This window comes from Microcaecilia unicolor, chromosome 11 (genome assembly GCF_901765095.1).
Source record: "Microcaecilia unicolor chromosome 11, aMicUni1.1, whole genome shotgun sequence".
In the NCBI taxonomy this organism is placed as follows: Eukaryota; Metazoa; Chordata; class Amphibia; order Gymnophiona; family Siphonopidae; genus Microcaecilia; species Microcaecilia unicolor.
The window spans coordinates 45839938-45863893 of record NC_044041.1 but is presented as its reverse complement, the minus strand read 5'-3'; the positions used below and the strand labels follow the sequence as shown (position 1 = coordinate 45863893).

General features: G+C 41.7%; 1 protein-coding gene across 1 annotated transcript in view; it reads left to right on the top strand.

Moving 5' to 3' along the window:
* Positions 1 to 23475, top strand: part of TMEM132D (transmembrane protein 132D) — a 506509-nt gene extending 483034 nt beyond the window's left edge. Inside the window, exons 8-9 of the mRNA XM_030218396.1 lie at positions 4338 to 4529; positions 20335 to 23475. Of these exons, the coding sequence (XP_030074256.1) occupies positions 4338 to 4529; positions 20335 to 21519 (1377 nt within the window). The 3' untranslated portion in view covers positions 21520 to 23475. The remainder of the gene's footprint in view (positions 1 to 4337; positions 4530 to 20334) is intronic.
* The last annotated feature ends 481 nt before the right edge of the window (positions 23476 to 23956 follow it).

Genomic DNA, 23956 nt, shown 5'->3' with positions numbered 1-23956 from the left:
TCTTCATCAGGGTGACATATTCAAGAATCCTCCATTTCAAACTGAATCCAGCCGTGACGCGAGTTCCTTTTAAAATCATGCAGAATTATGTATAAACGTGAAACGTATTGCTTGTCATCAGCGAACGCCTATCAAATTGTGGCATTCCATTCGATGCTGTCATTCAAACCTCGGGGAGCGTCCGACTTTAATTGGAAAATCCAAAATTGTTCACGCATAGCAAGAAACGCATCCCGGTCTCCCTGAAAGTTCATCTGTTCAAAGGTGTGGCCCCATTATATGCAATGGGCTACCATGGGAGCCGTGAGCACGCTGTTGTTGTTTTTTTTTTTATTATTATTATTATTTAAATTTTCCAATATATCACCACATAAAGTGAATATGCAATCGGCATTATTTAACATTAGGAAACAAAAATGATAAGTATATATCTTTACAGCCCATTTGTCCACAAGTTAAAGAAATTTGATTCCAAGATTAAGGAAATTAAAAAAGAAAAAAGATACAAAAATTAATAATCAATAGATGCTTCCTCTGGTTCAGACCCTGCTAAATTAGGGAAGGTTTACTATATTCACATCAACTCTTGTATCAATAAACTCTTTCAACTGTTTTGGATCTACAAACTGAAAATGTTTACCCTCAAGCACCACATTACAAAAACAAGGAAATCGCAAAACAAAATTTGCTCCCAATGCCACCACCCTGGGGCGAAGTTCCAAAAAGGCCCTTCGTCTCATCTGTGTAGGCCGTGAGAGATCTGGAAAGATACGGACCTTTGAGCCCAAAAACAGATTTTCTAAGTGTCTCAACGAAAGCCGAAGTACGGCATTCCTATCAGGCTCCAACGCGAAAGTGGCAAGCAGAGTTAACTTCTGAGTAACTATTTCTAATGAGCTTTCTAGGAATGAGGTAAGATTCATTCCCTCCTCTATTACAGGGGGATTTCCCACCACCACTCCAGTACTCTCGATGTAATAAGCCCGTGTAATGGGAGGGAGTGAGTCCTTATCCATTCCCAGGATGTCCACCAAATATTTTTTAACCATCTCCAAAGGAGAAATTAATGGCGATTTGGGAAAATTAAGAAACCTAAGGTTAAGCCTTTTAGTCTGATTTTCAAGGTATTCAAGTCGTTTATGTAGGAAATTATTGTCTTTAACCAAAGCTGTTTCTATAGATCCCATTTCTTGAATTTTGATATCCACACATTCCAATTTCTGGGTTTGCTGTGCAGTCACTTGTGCTTGAAGCAGGGCAGCCTCAGAAAGAACTTCAATATCAGAAGAATTCTGCTTTAAAGTAGTTTGCATAGAGGTTTGGATATTGTAAACCATATCCCATAGTGACTCCAGCGTCACAATTGCTGGTCTAATCTCTCCACTAGCCACAGGAGGAGATTGAGGTAGACTATCAGCCCGAGCTAACTTGGAAACAATAGCTTGAGGCAATACCTTTGAAGCCTGTTGTAGTAATGTTTCCTGAAGTTGAGAATCTATCTCCGTTGCTGCAGTCACACCCTCAGACAGGACCAGCTGAGCCACTTCGGCGTCTGTCTCTGTTTGAACAGCCAGCAACTCTCTTCCAGGCTGGGGAGGTGCAATTCGCTCCACAGGGCTCAAGGAAGCCCCGTTTCCACTCTCAATCGACTCTGAAGGGCCGAGAGCTGCAGTGGGGGTCGAAGTTCCCTGAGGACCCGGTTGCTGCCTGGGAAATTGCAGGGTTGTTTGTTTCATCGTCGAGGAGGTCACAGGAACCGAGGGAAATTCCTTTACCTTCCCCCTCCGCTTCCCCATGGTTAACGAGGCTACAGAGGCACCGAGAGAAACTCACAAACACAGCAGCCTCCAGGAGCAAACACAGGTGCGTCTATTCACAGCGCCATCTTGGAATCAGCTCCATGATCGACGAGCAGACGACCCTGAGCACTCTGTTGTTTAACCTGCTGCGATGTTCACACAGGCGTTGTCTTATCTTTGAACAGATGCAATGGTTCATAATAGAGCAGATCACGGAGCACTGATGAAGATTCTTTGAAACAGAAAATTCTTTTGGACGTTGGGGAACTCACACTGAATGAGCGGGCTCTGGTAACAGTATCCAGATAAGTTGGCTCATGTTTGTTCCTTCAGTTTGCAGTGGATTAGAGTTAATGAAGTAACCAAAAGTTTTGCTTCACTCGTTATCAGAAGTTTGTTTTACGCCTCCTTGAGGCTTTCGGTTGACACCAGAACAGTAGTGGTAATCCCATAGGGAGCTTTTGTAGTGGTTTTCTTATCTTTTACTTGTATTTTCTACCATGCGAGTCTAGGTGGGGTTGTCCTTTCCCCTTCAGTTTCTTTGTGAATGTGTGTAGGGTCTTTTGACCCCTTGTTTGTGGCTCTGTTTAGTGCAATGTGTGTGCACTGCTTGAGTAGTACTTGCTCAAGAGATTCCGTTCTGTTTCTTTTCCCTTCCCTCTGATATGAGTGGGTTCCAGTTTGGTCTTGCGGCCCGTATCCTTGGACTTTGTTACGGGTGGGTTCCAGTTCAGCCTTGCAGCCCTTATGAGTGTCCTTCCTTTGTTCCTGGTTCCTGCTTTTGTTAAGTTCCGTTCCTGGTTTTCGCTTTAGCCAGGCTCTGGTTTCACCTTGTCTTGAGTGTGCTCTGTCTAATTGCCATGTCTGGTATCTTGTCTGTATTCAGTGCCTGGTTCGCCTCTGCTCTGCGCCTCCCCAGGGGACTTGTCTGCTGCAGCCTGGCTGCAGCCCAAGGGCTCACCATCCCGGGTTCCGTGTCAACATGTAGCATGTGAGCCCCTACCGCTAGATCAATGGGTGGCGTTAAGGGTTCAGGCTGTAAATAGGCACGCGCTGGTTTCAGTTTTATCACAGGCCCTTTTCCCGGCCCATTCTAAAAAAGCCCTTTTTCCCAGATGCAGTAAAAACTGACCCAGCGCGTGCCAAAAACACCCACCCACACTACCACAGGCCACTTTTTACCGCGGCTTAGTAAAGGGACCCCTAAGAAAATAAGAAAAAAATGAGCGATGACGATGTTGAGCTGGCTATGTTTCCTTTTGTAAGGGAAACTGATGTGAAGCCAGATAATGTGTTATTTCTTACTGGTTCATAAAAATATTAGCTGAGCAAGTTCATTAGTATCTGTGAGTGACTATATGAATGCATCAAAGCTGTGTTACAGTGTCGGGATTTGCTGAGTTGTGAATTAACACAGCAGTACTTAGCGCCTCCTAAATAGGAGGTGGTAAGTGCTCCTGCATGAATATTTTTATAGGTGTTGTGTGCTAATGGAAAAATTAGCATGAGCTCTGCTAAAATAATTAAATAACTATGCCCTATTGTAGAGATTCGCTAGAAATGAACTTTGTGTGTGGGAAATTCCTGTGTTAAAATGTGCTAAGCCCATTTCATAGTGCATATTAGTAAAACGGCCCATAGGTTTGTACCTGAGGCAATGGAGGCTTAAGGGGCCCTTTTACTAAGGCGTGTAGGCACTTACACGCATACAACACGTGTCAAATTAGAACTACCGCCAAGCTCCCCCGTGCCCTGGGTGGTAATTCAAATTTTAACGAGTGTCCAAAACACGCAGCGGAAAATAATTTCTATTTTGTACCGCGTGGCGCTAACCGGGCAGTAATCGGCAGTGTACGCGTGCTGGTGATTACCGTCCAGTTAACACTTGAGACCTTACTGCTAAGTCAGTGGGTGGCGGTAAGGTCTCAGGCCCAAAATGGACGTGTGCCGATTTTTATTTTGCCGCATGTCCGTTTTCAGCAACAAAAAAAAAGTCCTTTTTTGCAGGCATGCAGAAAAATGGACCTGCGCACGTCCAATACTTGTGTCTACACCAACGCAGGCCATTTTCAGCGCACCTAAGTAAAAGGGCCCCTTAGCGACTTGCCCAAAATCCTGAAGAACAGTCTTGGGATTTGAACCAGAATTCCCTGATTATTAGGCTACTCCTCTCCTCCACTCCAAATTACGTCTGCTTTCTACAACTCAGCTGGAGCATTTACTCTATGAGATGTATCTGCTATTCTTGAAGTTCCTAAATCTTCTCTTCTGTGATCTCTAGATCCCATACCTCAACTTCCACAACTTCTTCCTCCTGCAAAGGTGAACCTTAGCAGACAGAGATGGTGTGAAACATGCTGTATGCACTCACTCTGTAGGCTTTCACAACACTTGTTAGAGAATTATCCTGTTATTTCTCAAAATCTAGCTGAAGCAAATGTTGGATAGGCCGGAGTCCTTTGGACAGCATGCAGACTTTGAACTTGTTAAAACATGTTTCGTATAGAAATACTTAGAATTCTGATTTTCATGTTTCAGATTTTGTCTCCCCTCTCGGATGCCATCTTGGCTGAGAAGACGGTGACAGTGCTGGATGAGAAAGTGACAATTACAGACCTCGGAGTCCAGCTGGTCACTGGGCTGTCATTGTCCCTTCAGCTCAGTACAGGCAGTAATAAGGCCATCTTCGCCACCACAATGGCCCAGGAGCATCTCCAAAACCCCAAACAGGTACTTCTACTACTACTACTACTACTTAACATTTCTAAAGCGCTACTAGGGTTACGCAGCGCTGTACAGTTTAACATGGAAGGACGGTCCCTGCTCGAAGAGCTTACAATCTACCAAATGTGAAGAGGGGAATTCAAATGTTCAGGATGAGACATGGAGAATTCCCAAAAGTATTTTACAAGAGGCTCTGCATGTGAGGGAAATCAACACAACTCCCCCCACCCCCCCCCCCCCACCCCCCCACACACAGATATGCAGGAACAGGTTTTTAAAACCACTGCCCCCACTGTTAATATACACCCAAAGCCAGCAGAACTAATGTCCACCCGCCCACCATTTAACCCCCACCTCAGTCCCCTTGGTCACCCCTGCCAAGCTTGATTTTCCCCTGATCCCAACAGAAGACATCAGATCTACTTCGTGACCCTCCTGATCCTTCCCAAAGCATCCAATCCCCCCTCCTGAACTACAACCGCCATTGCACAAAGACCTCCCCACCTGACTCCCCTCTGGCTAGAATGACCTACCCTCTTCACCAATCCCCCACCCCAGCAATCCCCATTGGCACCTGCTCTTGCAACCATGGGTGCAAAAATAGTCCTTAAGACCCCTAGTGGTAATCTCATTGTATTGTCTCCTTGGGAAGTGTAGTTTTTTTTTTAATTCCTTTTTCCCCCAATTGATGGTCTCTTACTTGCCTTACATGTTTATCTTCCAGAATGTAATAAATACCTACCCCAAGCTCCACAGAGAGCCTTCAAATCTGAGGGAACAGGAGCCCTCAGATGCCAATGAGACTGATATTGAAGCTCTCCAAGCTTTTCTAGTGATAGATCTTAGCTCATTTCTCATCTCCGTAGCTATAAATTTGCTCCCTCACTCAGGCAAACTATAGGACATTTTTACTAAGGTGCACTGAGCATTTAGCATGGGTTTTAGTACATGCTATTAGTGCTGGTCCATGCTAACATCTAGCTTGCATTAAAACAGCCAATGAGGTGTAAGTCTTGCATTAACTGCTTAGTGCAGGGTGGGGTAGGATATGGGTGAAGATTGAGCATGGATCTGCACATTGCAGTCAAGTGCACTAACTAGCATATATGCAGTTAATGCAGGTTTACCTATCGCCACCTCAGTAGGTGGTGTTAGGTGCGTCTACTACTACTACTACTACTACTACTTATCATTTCTATAGTGCTACTAGACGCATGCAGCACTGTACATTTGAACATGCAAGAGACAGTCCCTGCTCAACAGAGCTTACAATCTAATCAGGACAGACAAACAGGACAAATAAGGGATAAGGACAAAGAGTAACAAGATTCTGGAATCCCAAAGAGTAGCAAGATTCTGGAATCCCAAAAAGTAGCAAGATTCCATTCAGAATCACAAAGAGTAGCAAGATTCTGGAATCCCAAAGACTACTACTACTACTACTACTACTACTACGTATCTTTTCTATTGTGCTACTAGACATACACAGTGCTGTACACTGAATATGTAAGAGACAATCCCTGCTCAACAGAGCTTACAGTCTAATCAGGACAGATAAACAGGACATATAAGGGATAAGGGAATTACTTAAGATGGGAATGATAAAACAGACATGAGTACTGTACAAGTGAAAAGGGGTTAGGAGTTAAAAGCAGCATCAAAAGGTGGGCTTTTAGCCTAGATTTGAAGACAGCCAGAGATGGAGCTTGACATACTGGCTCAAAGCACTTGAAGGTAAGGCACGTTAGAGAATTTGTCTGTGCAGAAACTGCAGGGAGCGTGCTGGATATGCCCCCAACAGTTACCATGGAGCCTATGCAGAAGGCAAATTACTTTTGGCTATTAATCCTCCCCCCCAATTAAGTGCAAACACTTAGGGTTGATATTCAAAGAGATTTAAATGTCTCCTGACTGGTTAAATCGCCTAATCATGGCAAACAGCCAATTTTCAGTGACACTTAATTGATTAGTGCCAAACTGAAAACCAACTGTGTTGAGGACATTCCAGGAGTGGAGTGGCATGTGGTTGGTTAAGTTCCGATATTTAGCACATAACCGGCCAGGTTAACCACATAAATAGGACTGCATGAAAGTCAGTCCCATCTTTAGGGGTATTTTACTAAAAGGTGGTAAACCCAATGCAGGCTTACTGCTCACTAATCCGGAGCTACCATAGGGCTACCACAGCAGTTTATCCCCTGAGAACATGCAGAGGAGTGAACTTCTCAGGAACAGTGTCTCTGGTAACATCTGTGAACAATGGAGGGGAGTTTGCTACCATCAGGCTTGAGACTGATAAATTATTCTAGCTGGCTGCTCACAAGCCCTCTTTGTCATGAGTGTGGATTATCTGCTGGACAGAGACCCAGAAAAATGCCAATGCTGGACAGGAGAGAGAAGGGGGGCTCAACTCGGAAGAGGGAAGAGAAGAAGATTGCATGGTGTATGATTCTCTCTCAGAGGCGATAGGGACTATTTTTCCTAAACACCTGTGAGCTGTGATTCCTTGTGCTGAGAGCTGACAAGGTCAAGTTCAGCCACAGCCTGGTGACTTTTCCAGAGACTGAGTAACCAGCTGCACAGAATAGAAACATTGGAGTAACACCTGATCTACAGAGTCACACAATAAATCTGCTGTTTCCTAAATGGAAGAAATCTGATTCTGCACATTACCTGGACTGCTGGAACCTACAGAACCTCAGCGGTGAGCTTGCAGGAATTCTTATAGCTCAGGGAAGTTAGCTCTGGTTTTTGCCTGCAGCATATTGGTTATAACAGGACCTGTGGTTATTAGCGTAATACTGCTGCTGTTGGTAATCTTGTCTCAAGGTATTATCTCTCTATATAAAAGGCAACCCCAACGTTCTGAAGCCTCCATGGAAGTTGAGGCGCCCGAGATATCCGGTGTGCCCTGGAGTGTCTGCACCGCCCTCGCGTCAAAACGTCATGACGTCGAGGGTGGAGCTATAACACTCGAGGGCCGAAACGCGAGGCCAACGCGAACCCCGAACAAGTAACGCAAGTAGCTCCGAGGGACGGAGGGAGGGGGCCCCTTGCTAGCGCCCGTTTCATTGCACTCAGAATTGGGTATTTTTTCCTAGTAGTTCTATAATTACTCATATATATATATATCTATACCACAGCAGCCCGGCAGTAGTTCCCACCCCCAACGCACTCCATTTCCAACACTACAAAAATGTTTTTATTTTTGTTGCACCGGTGTTTACCCACAGTAATCAGGCAGTACTGCTGTTGGTAATCTTGTCTCAGGATATTGTAGTTCTATAATTACTTATATATATATTGGTGGAATAATCAGTATGTTTTGGTAGCGTTCAGAGTTTTGTAACTTGCTTTGCATTTTGCCATATTGTTATTTTTATATCTATAATAAATAATATATTTCCATTTTGACATTATTCCTTTCATTGGTTCAGCCTGTCAGCAGAGCCTAAGGGCCACATAAGGTACTGATCATATTCCTTAGCAAATGAGTCCAGAATAATTCCTGAAGAAGTGATTTTCTGCTAACCTAAGTACCTTATCTTACAGGTCAGGAGTTGAAAGCTTCATAACTAAATTATAGCCTCGATTATCCTTCGTAACTAGAAGCAGCCCATTGTCAGATAAGTGAAAAGTCGGATAATATGGCAAACAACGGTAAATCCTCAAACGATGCATAAACAAAGGCATAGAGTTCCTGATTTTCAAAAATTGTTTTAAAACAAAGATGTGTAATAGAAACAAATACAATGACATCACCGGGAAGGTCTGACAGATATGACAGATAGTTGGATTACTGAAGGTCGGATAATCGAGACTATACTGTAGTGCAGAGGTTGCCTTTATCAGATGACAAAAGTTAGGTACATAGAATCTTCCATACACAGCAAGTCATATGATTTATTTATTTATTTATTACATTTGTACCCCCGCGCTTTCCCACACACAGCAGGTTCAATGCAGCTTACATAGTAAATAGAATTGCAAAGTCTTGTAAGGAAAATAATACAAACTGTAATAAACATAATAATAGTAAGGTTTTAAGAATATATGAATTGGAAATGGGAAGGTATGATGCATAGGAAGATCTGTTTTTGTTGTAAGTATGGTTATCTATCTTGTGTTCTGCTGAAAATCAGATTTTGGTAGTAGATGGCTTCACTGTGTTGCCAAGCTCTCAAATCTGGGAACATAATACACATCATTTTTCAAAGCATGTTCTAGACAATAAAAAAAAAAAGAGAGAGAATGATTACGCCATTTTAAGCCAAAGAGAAAAGATTAGCATTAGCTACAATATGTTCTTAGCAACTTTCAACTAACTTCCAGAAAGTAAAGACAAAACTAAAAATATATAAAAGGCAGGATTTATAGCAGTCAGCAAACTATTAAGTTCAAATAGCACAAAATTGGCAACAAATTACTTGCTGTTAGTTCTCATTGCATGACCTGCTCAGGTGAGTCACTAGTGCAGAGAAAAAAAAGCCTTAGATAGAATGAAAAGCTTAGGTTTCAGGCATGTTTAGCTTTAAGCATTTAAGACAGTTTGTTTTCCATAAAATTCAGATCCACAACTCATACTAGAAATGTGGATTAGCATTTTAGGAAGGCTGTTCAAATTGGAATTGAGATGTCCAAGTCAGGACACCTCAAGTTCCATTAGTATTTTGGGACAGAGACTCTTTCAGCAAAAAGCCTGTTATAAAATACATGGAGAAATGGTCATGTAAGCACTTGGTACATGTGCCTCCAACCTTCTGTTTGTCACACTAAACTCTCTCCTCAAAGTGTCACAAGCTCCAACCCCCTCCCCCCATCCCCTACACTTTCTGCCCAGACTATGGCTGTGTACCTCCATGGTAAGGTTCACAAGGTTAATTCTTCAGATCTCTACCAGGTCACCTCCTTCTCCCCTTCCCCTACTTAATTCTCACAGTCTTCCTTCAACTCCTGCCACCCATTCTTCCTTTTCTAAACTCACAGAAGAGGAAATTTCTCCCCTCCTCCAAACTCACTATCAGGCTCATTTTCAAAAGGGATCACCGGCAATCTCCTGATCCCGGTCAAATCAGTATTATCGAAAGCCGATTTTGGCCGGCCCCAACTGCTTTTTCGTTGCGGCGCTGGCCAACTTTCAAGGGGGTGTGTTGGTAGGGTAGTGAAGGCGGGACGGGGGCATGGGTAAGAGATGGCCGGCTTCACCTTATAATGAAAAAAAAATGGCCGGCTCGAACGGGCATTTCACCGGCCGGACTTGGTCCATTTATTTTTAGGACCAAGTCTGAAAAAAGTGCCCCAACTGACCAGATGACCACCGGAGGGAAGCGGGGATCACCTCCCCTTACTTCCCCAGTGGTCACCAACCCCCTCCCATCAAAAAAAAAAAACTAGAACTTTTTTGGCCAGCCTGTATGCCAGCTTGAAATATCATACCCAGCTCCTTGACAGCAGAATGCAGTTTCCCGGAGCAGTTTTTAGTGGGTGCAGTGCACTTCAGGCAGGTGGACCCAGGCCCATCCCCCCCCCTACCTGTTCCACTTGTGGTGGTTAATGTTGAGCCCTCCAAAACCCCCCAGAACCCACTGTACCCACATGTAGGTGCCCCCTTCACCCCTTAAGGCTATGGTAATGGTGTAGAGTTGTGCGGAGTGAGTTTTGGGGGGGGGATTTGGGGAGCTCAGCACCCAAGGTAAGGGTGCTATGCACCTGTAAGCTATTTTTGTTTTGTTTTTTTTTATTTTTTTAAGTGCCCCCTAGGGTACCCGGTTGGTGTCCTGGCATGTGAGGGGGGCCAATGCACTACAAATGCTGACTCCTCCCACGCCCAAATGCCTTGCATTTCGCCGGGTTTGAGATGGCCGGGCCCGGTTTCCATTATGGCTGAAAATCGAAGCCGGCCATCTCATATAAACCCGTCGATCCTGTTCTAAACCTGGCGAGCGATTTGGCCGGCGCCAAGTGTATTTCAAAAATAAGCTTGGCTCTGCCCCGTCACGGAGCCGGCCCCAAAGATGGCTGGCCATCGATTTGGCCCGCGCCGTTCGATTATGCCCCTCCACGTGTTCCTCTGATCCCATTCCACCTATCTAGTCAGCTTTATCTCCCCTAGTGTCATCCCTTCCATCTGTCATATCCATTGTCATATCCTTAACTTATCATTTCCACTGCAGCTTCTTGATGTCTTCAACATGTTGTGGTTACACCACTCCTCAGAAATCCTTCACTAGACCCTACCAGCATTTCTAACTATCATCCCATTTCTCTCTTCCTTTTCTTATCGAAGTTACTTCAACATGCTGTTCACCGCCCCTTTCTTGACTTTCTTTAATCTTAAGCTATTCTTGAGCCATTCAATATGGCTTTTGCTCTCTACATTCTATAGAAACAGCTCTTGCCAACATATCCAGTGACCTCTTCCTGGCCAGATCCAAAGGCCCCTAATCAATCCTTACCCTTCTTGACCTATTTGCTACTCTTGATCATCTCCTACTCCTTGATATACTGACCTCACTTGGATTTCAAGGCACTTTTCTGTCTTTGGTTTTCTTCTTATCTCTTCCATCACACTTTTTGTGTATGCTCTGGTGGATTTTTGTCCACTGTTAGCAGTTGGGTGTACCTCAGAGGTCTGTCTTGGGATGACTTCTGTTCTCTCTCTACTTATTCCCTTGGTACTGCAAACCATGAGAGGAGATCAGAGCACCATCTTTATACTGATGACTCCCGGATCTACCCCTCCATGCCAGAAATTTCACTAGAATTCAGGTCCAAGTCTCAACCTGCTTGTCTGACATTGCTACCTAGTTGCCCCACCGCCATCTCAAACTGAACATGACCAGGACTGAGCTTTTTATCTTTCCTCCTAGCCCACCTCTCTTCTTCCCCCATTCTCTATTTCTCTGGATAGCACTATCATCCTCCCAGTCTCCTTAGCTCATAACCATGGGGCCATCTTTGACTCCTCTCTCTCTCTCTCTCTCTCTCTCTCTCTCTCTCTCTCTCTCTCTCTCTCTCTCTCTCTCTCTCTCGCTCTTTGTTCAGTAGACTGCTAAAATCTGTCATTTCTTTCTCTATAACGTGATCAAAATCCATCCCTTCCTTTCTGAGCATACTAACAAAACCTCTTATCACCACCTGCTTAGATTACAGCAATTTGCTCCTCACATGTTTCCCATTAACCTGTCTCTCTCCCCTTCAGTCAGCTCTCTATCCATTTCCATATACAATTCAAACTCCTCTTACTGACTTACAAGTGCATTCATTCTGCAGCTCCTCGGCATCTAACCTCTCTTTATCTTTCACTACTCATTTCCCCAGGAACACCATTAATCAAGTAATAAGGAATGACCAGAAAAAATAATATTTGGAAAGTGCAGGAGGAGTTTGCCGCCATAGACACTTTTTAATACCTCCATTCTGCTGTAGATGTGCTCACTGACACCTGTTCATACAAACGTTGCCTCAAGCAACCCCTAAGGAATGAAATATATACTTCTGCTTAAGGCTGACATAACTCTGGGCCAGAACTGTATAGGCAGCTCTTATTATATTCTTTTGGACTAGTTTTAATACAGTTGATACTTACTTATTTGGGGAGGCGGGGGGAACCTACAAGATGCCTGAAGGAATCGCTCCTCAGACATCAGACCATATTTAAGCATTCTGACCATCCTGATTCTGCTTAATGTCAGGTAACAGAGAAACATCAACAGTTGAACATGGCAGCTGATAAGTCTAGGAAAACTGATTCATCATTCTTAGCTGTTCAAGGAATGAAGATGGCTAAAATGATCCTTTGTACCCTCACAAAATGTTAACTGAGAAAGAATCTGATATATCACTGCAGTCTATTATGAATTAAGTTGTGCAAATTATTCTGTAAAGTAGCTTGTAAATGCATCAGCACTTAACTACACGGGGAGTGTGCATGTGGGCAGTGCATGGGTGTGATATGTTATTCATCTGACATGTAGCACTTAGGCGTGCCCCATTAATGCCTGCCATTGATTTGGCATAAGTAAGGCAACATTGGAAGGTTCGCATTATGGACAAGCAAGATATGTGAAGCCATGGAACAGCATTATTTTAACCCCTGAAGAAGCCGTTGGTGAAACGGAGATCCCTGTTGCGATTTTGCTATTAGATAAGTGATGTAATTTTGTCTCCTGCCTTTTTTAAGCAAAGAGTGTCATTTTAGCAATAATATAAATGGATATGTTTCCAGTATACCTATTGGGAATTTTTTTGTATTTGAAGAAAAATTGTAGGAATCTTTTAAGTAATAATTGCAATGGGTAAACGTTTCTTTTTATATATATAATCTATCTTCTTATAGACTTACCTATTCTTGGTCTGCTATATGTGGGCTAGCATAGTATGTCGATAATGTATTAATTTCCTAGAGAAAACTTTTGTTGTTTTTCTTTTTTTGGAGATTGATGTACTTTTTATTCAAAGATTTTATTTCTTTGTATTTTATGTTTTGAAATAGCAAAAACTTACAAGTTTTAAAAAAAGAGTAGATTATTTGGCATTTTATTGGAGCAACTGTATTTTTTAAAATTGTATCTCATTTTGAACAAGTCTGAGGAGGTGAGTCATAGTAACATAGGAAGTAACGGCAGAATGGACCATTCAGTCTGCCCAACAGTCATAAACATTATCAATTCAAGATTTAAATCAACAATAAACATGATATTATATATCTGATCATGGCCTTTCTTTGGTGTTGCTGGGACATAGACTGTAGAAGTCCACCTGACTTTGTCCTTATGTTCCAACTACTGGAGTTACTGTGAAAGCCCACTCCAGCTTCTCTGCAAAAGTCTGCCCAGCACTGTCCTCACGATCCAAACCACTGGACTTTCCATCAAAGCTTTCTCTAGCCACTCCTAAACCGGATCGCCATATGTGGGACTCAGGCTGCACAAGCCAGCCCAGCACCGGCCTTAGTTGATGCAGTCTGAATTGCCATCTAAGCACCACTTGACATGCGAACACATATGCAACCCTTTAAGTACATAAGTAATGCCACACTGGGAAAAGACCAAAGGTCCATCGAGCCCAGCATCCTGTCCACGACAGCGGCCAATCCAGGCCAAGGGCACCTGGCAAGCTTCCCAAACGTACAAACATTCTATACATGTTTTTCCTGGAATTGTGGATTTTTCCCAAGTCCATTTAGTAGCGCTTTATGGACTTGTCCTTTAGGAAACCGTCTAACCCCTTTTTAAACTCTGCTAAGCTAACCGCCTTCACCACGTTCTCCAGCAATGAATTCCACGCCTTTTTGAATTCCACCACAGTTTTTTTTCTACCACCTCCCTAGGGAGGTCATTCCAGGCACCCACCACCCTCTCTGTGAAAAAGAACTTTCAGACATTACTCCTAAGTCTACCACCCCGCAACCTCAATTCATGTTTTCTAGTTTTACCACTTTCCATTCTCTGGAAAATATTTGTTTCTATATGAATACCTTTCAAGTATTTAAATGTTTGTGTCATATCTTCCCTGTCCCTCCTCTCTTCTGGGGTATACATATTCATATTTTCCAGTCTCTTCTCATATGTCCTTTGGCGCATGCCTTATATCATCCTTGTCACCTTCCTCTGGACCCCTTCAAGTCTTCTTACTTGTTTAGCAAGATACGGCCTCCAAAACTGAATACAAGGGCTCACCATCAACTTGTACAGAGGCATCAACACCACCTTTCTTCTGCTGGTTACACCTCTCTCTATACAGCCTAGCATCCTTCTGGCTATGGTCACCACCTTGTCACATTGTTTTGTCGCCTTCAGATTCTCAGATACTGTCACCCCAAGATCCCTTTCCCTGTCTGTGCATATCAGCCTCTTACCGCCTAGCACATGTGTCTCCCTTGGATTTCTACTCCTTAAATACATCACTTTGCACTTCTTTGCACTGAATTTTAATTGCCAAACATTAGACCATTCTTCTAACTTCTGCAGATCCTTTTTCATGTTTTCCACTCTCTCCGGAGTGTCCACACCGTTATAAATCTTGGTATCATCCACAAAAAGGCAGACCTTACCTTCTAAACCTTTGGCAATGTCGCTTACAAATATATTGAACAGAATTGGCCTACCAATACTCACCTTTTCTTTTTCTGAGTGAATTCCATTAAGCACCACCTTCTGTTGTCTGTCTGTCTACCAGTTCCTAATCCAGTTCCCCACTTTTGGTCCTAACTTCAGCCTGTCAAGAACCTCCTATGAGGAACCATGTCAAAGGATTTGCTGAAATCTAAATAGATTATATCTAGGTCACGTCCTTGATCCAGTTCTCTGGTCACCCGGTCAAAGAATTCAATCAGAGTCATTTGGCACAATTTACCTTTGCTAAACCATGTTTTCTCGGATCTTGCAACCTATTAGATTCTGAGAAATTCACTATCCTTTCCTTTAGTATCACTTTCATTACTTTTCCCTTTTGTGAAGAGGGACCACATCTGCTCTTCTCCAATCCCAAGGAATTTCCCCTGTCTCCAAGAATTTATTAAACAAATCTTTAAGAGGACCTGCCAGAACCTCTCTGAGCTCCCTCAATATCCTAGGATGGATCCAGTCCCATAGTTTTGTCCACCTTCAAATTTTCAAGTTCGTAAACACTTTATCTGCCGTCATTTACTATGTTACTACGTATGTATGTTACTTTCTTCGGTGAATGGTGCCATATCCACTCCATTCTCATCAAAAGGAATAAATAAGTGGAAAATAAATAAAAGGTCATCATAATATAGTATTTCTTTAGGAAACACATCTGTCATATATTGAATCATTTAAAATAATTAGGGACTCTTTTACTGTGGCCTAATGTGAGTCTACCATGCACTAAAAGAGCACTACCGTGAGACATGCTGAGGCGTACTGTGGTAGTTTTCCACTTAGTGCACGCTAATCAATCACTGGAAAATATTTTTCCTTCCGCACATGAGGCATGTCCATGGGCGGAGAGTAGGCATGCCTGCCCTAATAGGGTAGCGCGACATATTACTGTGCTGCCTGATTAGGAGCCCTTACCGTCTCTTCAACTGGTGGCAGTAAGGGCTCCCACAGTAATGGCCACGTGCTAATGGACAGTGGTAAGAGGATCACCATAAAGGACTCCAAAGCATAAGGTCACCAAACAGATGAGGAGGAATCCAGTTAAACTAATATGGAAATACAATGTTTAATTTTTACAAAATATTTCTAAAAAGCAAGGAAAAGACCTCAAAATGCCCAACCGCTTACTTTCAATTTTCAGCGGCTTTAACTGGGGGCGTGGTGTTCATCACTGGTCGTAAAAACCTTGCTTGAAACAATTACTACAATGTTTTAATTTATTTCCCCCCAAATTTTTTTTTACAAATTTATTCTTTTTTATTATTATTCTTTTTTTTTTTATTCTCCAGTCTCAAAGATTGGAGAATAAAAAAGAATAAATTTGTTAAAAAAAATTTTTTTTTGGGGGGGGGGGGTAAATAAATTAAAAAATTGTAGTAATTGTTTCAAGCAAGGTGTTTATGACCAGTGATGAACACCACGCCCCCAGTTAAAGCCGCTGAAAATTGAAAGTAAGCGGTTGGGCGTTTTGAGGTCTTTTCCTTGCTTTTTAGAAATATTTTGTAAAAATTAAACATTATATTTCCATATTAGTTTAACTGGATTCCTCCTCATCTGTCACGTGCTAATGGAGAAATTAGTGCATGACCATTACAAGAAAAAAACCCCAAATAAAGCCATTTTACTGAAATGCTAAAAGTGGCCACAGCACGAAGGAAACTCATGTGCTAAAGGTAACCTGGGCCATTTTTTAGCACGCCTTAGTAAAAGGATATCTAAATGTTTTAAGATTTTGGGGCCCTTTTACTAAGGCATGCCTAAAAGTGGCCTGCGCTGATGTAGGTGCATGTTTTGGACGTGCGCAGGTCATTTTTTTAGTACGCCTGGAAAAAGGCTTTTTTTTGTGGCTGAAAATGGAACGTGCAGCAAAATTAAAACAGCGCACGTCCATTTTCAGCCTGAGACATTAGCGCCACCCATTGACTTAGTGGTAAGGTCTCACATGCTAACTGGGTGGTAAGCACCTGTAAACTGCTGATTACTGCCGGGTAAGCGCCACACGGTAGAAAATAGAAAATATTTTCTACCGTGTGTGTTGGATGTGCATGAAAAATGGAATTACTGCCTGGGGCAAGTGGTAGCCAGGCTGTAGTTCCAATTTGGCGTACGTTGGACGTGCGTACGCACCTACGCGCCTTAGTAAAAGGACCCCTAAAATTCCTCCTCCGTGAAGATGATTCTGCAAGAGTCTGACGCTGAAGACAGATGGGTTGAAACACCTAAGGGAAAAATGTATATTTTCCCACCACTAGTTCACATAACTTTTATTAATAGCTAGGTTTAATTGTAAATGCCAGTAATCTTCCAATAATTTCAGCAGAAGATTTTCATCAAATTTTAGGCTCAGTTTTGGACAGGCAATCCAGATGTGAATTGAGATCTACCAAGTCATGCTCAATCCTACATTCCATGTAAATAGAGGAAGGTATGAAAGCCCTATGACATTTTTAACACCACACAGGTAGAGATTTGAAATATGAAGGGGTCCTTTTACTAAGGTGGGCTAATGATTAGCACGTGCTAAATGATAAGATGCCCATAGGAATATAATGGCCATCTTATCATTGAGCATACACTAATCATCAGCATGCACTAAAATAAATCCATGAGTGCACCTTAGTAAAAGGACTCCTTTATATTTTATTTCCCTCCACATCAAACATACTGTACAATTGATTTGTTTTTATTACAAAAAATGTAATGTCACTCATGATGAACATCAAAATTCATAACATAATTCTGTCAGATCATACTGGTATTTCACTGCTTATTACAGGGCTAGGTTAATCCCCAGTCTCTTCAAATGGGTGATTTATTTATGTTAGAGGAACCTAATTTGTGAATATCATAGAACAGACTATTGAAGAATCATTTCAGCACAGTGATATCGGTGTAATGTTCACATCTATTTGGTGGGATGCCTTCAAGGCAATTATTAGAGGAGTAGCTTTAAACTGTTTGGGCTGATAGAATTGAAAAATGAACTTGCAGAGCTATTGTTAGTAATATGTAATTTGTCTTTATAGAAGATTGGAGGGTGGTCAATGTAACTCCGATTTTTAAAAAGGGTTCCAGAGGTGATCCCAGAAATTATAGACCAATGAGCCTGACGTCGGTGCCGAGCAAAATGGTAGAGACTATTATAAAGAACAAAATTACAGAGTATGTATATAAGCATGGATTAATGATACAAAGCCAACATAGATTTAGTCAAGGGAAATCCTGCCTTACCAAACTACTATATTTCTTTGGAGGAGTGAATAAACATGTGGGTAAAGGTGAGTTGGTCAGTATTGTGTAACTGGATTTTCAAAAGTCATTTGACAAAGTACCTCATGAAAGACTCCTGAGAAAATTAGAAAGTCATGGGATAGGACTTAATGTCCTATTGTAGATTAAGAACTGATTAAAAGATAGAAAACAGAGAGTAGGGTTAAATGGTCAGTATTCTCAATGGAGAACAGTAGATAATGGGGTTCCCCAGGGATCTGTGCTGGGACCGCTTTTTAGCGTATTTATAAATGATCTAGAGATGGGAGTAACTAGTGAGATAATTAAATTTGTTATTGGCACAAAGATATTCAAAGTTGCTAAATCACAAGAGGATTGTGAAAAATTGCAAAAGGACCTTACGAGACTGGGAGACTTGGCATCCAAATGGCAGATGATGTTTAATATGAACAAGTGCAGTGATGCATGTGGGAAAGAGGAACCGAAACTATAGCTACATGATGCAAAGGTCCACATTAGAAATCGCCACCCAGGAAAAAGATCTAGGTGTTAACAGTGATGATATGCTGAAAACCTCTGCTCAGTGTGCAGCAGCAGCTAAGAAAGCCAATAGAATGTTAGGAATTATTAAAATGAGAATGTTATAATGTCATTGTAATGCTCCATGGTGCAACCACACCTCATTCTGGTCACCGCATCTCAAAAAAGGTATAGCAGAATTAGAAAAGGTGCAGAGAAGGGCACCGAAAATGATAAAGGGGATGAGATGACTTTCCTATGATAAAAGGCTAAAGTAGCTAGGGCTCTTCAGCTTAGAGAAGAGATGGCTGTGGGGAGATATGATAGAGGTCTATAAAATTCTGAGGAGTGGAATGGTTAAACATGAATCGCTTGTTACTCTTTCCAAAAATACTATGACTAGGGGGCATGCAATGAAGCTACTGAGTAGTAAATTTAAAACAAACCAGAGAAAATATTTCTTCATTCAACAGATAATGTGTTAACGGCAAGGTTTAAAAAAGGTTTGGATAATTTCCTTAAAGAAAAGTCCATTCACGATCATTAAGATGGATTTGGGAAGATCCACTGCTTATTTCTAGGATAAGCGGCATAAAATCTGTTTTACTTTTTTGGGACCTTGCCAGGTACTGGACTTGATGGACCTTCGATCTGTCCCAGTATGACAACGCTTATCTTCTTATGTTCTTATGGCTTTTACTTTAATTAGAACCAACTTCTGCTGGGCTGACTTTTCACAAGTCTTCATTTGCAAATACCAGAGTGGATTGGGTAGACGTGAATCGCTTGTTTACTCTTTCCAAAAACACTAGGACTAGGGGGCACACAATAAAGTTACAAATTAGTACATTTAAAACAAATCTGAGAAAAATATATCTTCCTTCAATGTGTAATTCATTTGCCAGAGAATGTAGTAAAAGCAGTTAGCTTGCCAGGGTTTAAAAAAGGTTTGGATAATTTCCGAAAAGAAAAGATGGACTTGTGGAAAATCCACTTCTTATTTAAGCAGCATAAAATGTATTGTACTGTTTTGAGATCTTGCCAGGATTGACCAGTGTAACCTGGATTGGCCACTGTTGGAAACAGGATGCTGGGCTTGATGGACCTTCGGTCTATTCCAGTATTACAATGCTTATGTTATGTTATTTTCCATTTTATAATCCGTCTTCCACTCTGCCGAGCCATCACAACAGTAGGCCTTGGCCAGGTGTCACACATTTCAACTCCTTCTGAATCCAGTACACATACACCATGAGCGTGGACATTAGGCAATACCTTCTACCTACCTAGAAGTGATGAGCACTGATTCTGCAGCATCTCCAACCCTAGCCAACCAAATCCCAGGTGTCCTCCGTAAGGTACTACCGCGCTGCTAAATTTTAAAATTACCTTTTACAGTGTTCCTGGAAATGCCTTCTGAGAAGAATATGCTTTTAGAAACATAAGCCAGTGAAGATTTTTTTAAAATAATGAATCCTTAATGCTTGATTCTATTGCATCTTTATTTGCTAGACTCCATGTCCCTTAACTTTTAGCGTTTGCTCTGAGTAATAAGAGGAGACTTTGTAGTAATGCATTTTAGCAGTAATGTGATGAATAGTTTTTCATTTAAATATATAACGGCTGTAAATGATCCCAGTATAAAGTAATATCTTTTGACATGCAATTTATTATTGCGCTTCAGAAGCAGTCTCCATATAACCCAAGGGACACATCTCCTTTTTAGCACCTCTGAGAAAAACAAATTTTATTGCTGCTGAGTGCTTAAAACCAGTGGTTTTTTATGTCTCAAAGAGGAATTAATGTCCTTCTCAGAGATAATAGTTTCCTACTTTCTTAAAACGTATTTTTATTTTACATTTCAGATATGTGCTGTCCAATAATTTTTGTCTCCAAGTTTCTTTTTTTTTAAATTATTTTTTTTCTCCTAACAGGAAGCTGCCATCAGCTGTTGGATCCAGTTCAGTGATGGTTCGGTTACACCCCTGGATATATATAATGCAAAAGATTTCTCCCTGAGTGCAACGTCTCTGGATGAGAAGATTGTCTCCATTCAGCACAACCCCAAATTCAAATGGCCGGCCATCGCAGCTGAAACTGAAGGGCAAGGGGAACTGGTGAGAGTTGAAATGATGATCAGCGAGTTGTGTCAGAAGTCCAAGAGGAAAAGCATTTTAGCTGTTGGCAGTGGAAGCATCAAAGTCAAATTTGGGGAACATGCTACCTCGAACGATAGTATCAGCAAACAGGGAAGCAATGGAGTTCATCTGGAGAACCATGCTAGTGACAGGAAGCAGAAAACCTTACAAGAACGAATCAGACCAGGTGGGCGCTATTTTGGAAGCTCTTCCTTAGACCAAGAGGATGACATCCTAAAAAGAGACACAACTGATTTAACCCCATTAAAGAAGAAAGATGACCGAGAGAGTCTTTTGGATGATGACAGTCAACTTGCAAACATTCCAATAGATTTTACCAGTTTTCCTGCTCAAGCTGACCTTCCAAGGAATAATGGGGATGTAGAGGAGAATGACCTTGTACAAAACAACAAAGGATTGAGTGATTTGGAGATTGGAATGTATGCATTGCTGGGTGTTTTTTGCCTTGCAATACTAGTCTTTCTTATCAATTGTGTGACTTTTGCTTTAAAGTACAGGCACAAGGAAGTGCCGATGGAGGAGCAGGAAAGTATGACTCATTCTCATGATTGGGTTGGACTAAGCAACAGGACGGAGCTTTTAGAAAGCAATCTAAACTATTCTCCTCAACAAGATGAGTGCAGTACTGCAATAGACAAGGGGAGGGACATTGAGGAAAGTAAGTATCTCCTGAGTTCTGCCTCCCAAAATAATATGAATGGACAAGTATACCGGTCTTCAGAGTCCCCATTCATTGAGGGAAAAGAACAAAAACTGGAGTCAGCAACTTCCCCTACCTCGAAACGAAAACGAGTCAAATTTACCACTTTCACTACGATATCATCAGACGATGGATGTCCCAATGTTAACTCCATTTTAATGAACAATGAGGATGATATTAAGTGGGTTTGCCAAGACATGGATCTTGGGGAGTGCAAAGAACTAAGAAACTATATGGAGAGGTTACATGAGAATGTCTAACACTCATAACAATTTTGGTCTCTCACCTTTCTGCCTTTGGGTAGTTTGGCAAAGTACACCACACAAGCAAAGAAAAGCTGCTGGGAAGGTGATATGCAGTGAATTCAACTTAACAGGGCCCCCAGCAAATTGCTCAGAACCGAAGCATATAGGAGGAAGCCAAGACCACAGCTAGCTCCATGCAAGTCAAATTTCCAAGAGAATCTTGGCTCACAGAAATATTCGATGCATGAGCATATAACAATGGATCTCTTTTTCTGGAATTCTCCAGTAACAAAAGCAAAATAAAACCCAACAATAATAACAAACTGGAAACAGTCTGAATACAATAAAAATCAATGCTGTTCATCTGATATTCAGTCTTGCCAACTGCTGAATAAAAAGTGTCAGATAAACCTATCAGTCAAGGAATGTGAAAAATCCTAAATATGAAAGTAGAACACTGAGCAGGAAAATGATCTAAAAAGTGGATGGAAACCAATTACACACAAAATCATCACTACTCCGTGTTACAATCTCTTAAAGAATTAGCACAAACTGATTGAGTTGTAGCCCAATGTTTTGCCTTTTAATAAGACTGATGTACAATTTGGGCTGGCGTGTGAGTTTTAAATTACTGTTGGAATACATGCCTTGCAGAGAAGTTCTTATGTTTGTTTGTTTGTTTAAGATTATTATTATTATTTTATTTCTACATATGGAGAAGGAAGTTATCTTTGATAAGCAATATCTGGGCATACAAGAAATTGCTGTTTTGGAATAGATTCAAAGACCAAGCTATTTATTGCTTGTTTGAGTTTCAGCAGTTACATTTATTACTGTCTTGGGCATGGGGGGGAGGGGTGGTCATTGATTGCTTCTACTCTACCATAAAAAGATTTACTATGGTGCAGTGTTTGGAGGCGGGGGTGGGTAGGTTAGGCTTCCATAATTTAGATCAGCACTGGCCAAATCTCACAAGGCTGGAAAGCTATGGATACGGCCCTGACATTTGTTCTCGCTAATGTAATTGTATTCAAATGAGCCGAAACAGAACTGTCCTAATCAAAGGCTTAAGGAAGAATGTATCTGTTTTTCATTCAAGCGCTCTAGGGTGCCCAAGTTCAGTCCTTTAGGGCTGCAAGCAGGTCAGGTGTTCAGATATAGTTCATAGTTCATCTTTAGTTGATGTTCCACCTATAAAGTTGATTATCTAAGTGGTGTACGATAAAAACAGTATGAAATTATACACAAAGGATTCACAATTAGGAGGCCTAGGTTATAACTGAGTTCTAAAATTAAACCAGGCATGCTGAAATAAGGATGCATATCTATTACTTAAAATTCAAAAGATGATAGAAGGACCATTGAACAAGAGAAGACAGCATGAAGAATGAAGGAAAAGAGGAAAGCAGGGTCAATGAATATGCATGAGAGAGATTGGCATACAGTGGAGGCGGTATGCACGCAGAACTATTGCCTGCTTATTCATTTGGGATATACTGAAAACTTGACCCGTTTGTGGCCCTCAAGGACTGAACTTCTGCACTCCTGCTATACCTGATGGCCTGTGGTCATGTTACTTTAAAACCTGTCAGCAGTGGGAGCTTGTTCAGGTTTTGTTAATTGTGGCCAAGAGATATGGTTGGCCAGCTTGTGGGGGGGATGGGGGGGTTGGCATGAATAGGTAAGCACATGAGAAGATTAGAACCGGGTCTCGATTGGATTGGATTCAAATAGCTGAAATGTGATCCTTCTAGAGTAAAACATTATGGTGACAGGATAAACTCTTGTATCCATAATGCAAAAGATATAAAGATCATCAGTAAGACATTAAGCAATTATATTATGAGTCAAACAAAGGTAACCTTTATACAGAGGGTTTTGGTTACATAAACCTCATTGTAACATTTTATTGCATACTGAATTTCCATCTATTCTTGTATTTTCTCATTATTTCTACAATAAACAGTCTAGTCAAATGGCCAAATTCAAACTGTTTGTCTATGTATTGGCATTGTAGGGGGGGACTGAAAAGTCTCAGACAGTCATATTGGCTTATATGAAAGATGCGCATATGGAAAATGATTTCAGTGAAACTCAAGACACGCCACCAGTTTTAAAGGGGAATAGCCTAAAAAAACATGGAGGCTGATGTTTAAGAGCATTTATGCATAAGTGGTTTTTTTCGGTCACTTCTACATATATCTTTGATAGTTTTTCTCACCAACCCTCCTGTTTGCTAAGCCACACTAATGCCGACACAGCCCATTCACTAAAACTGAGCATGCACATGACGTAAGAGGAAGTAGGGCAGGCAATGTGCAGAGACCAGTGCTGGAGAAAGGCTTCAGCTGGCGGAGGTTGGGGACCCTCGCCATGCCAAGGTATGTGGGGTTGTGGCAGGGCGGGGTTGCGGAAGGGAGGCGGGCCAAATCCCCACCCCCACCACACACAC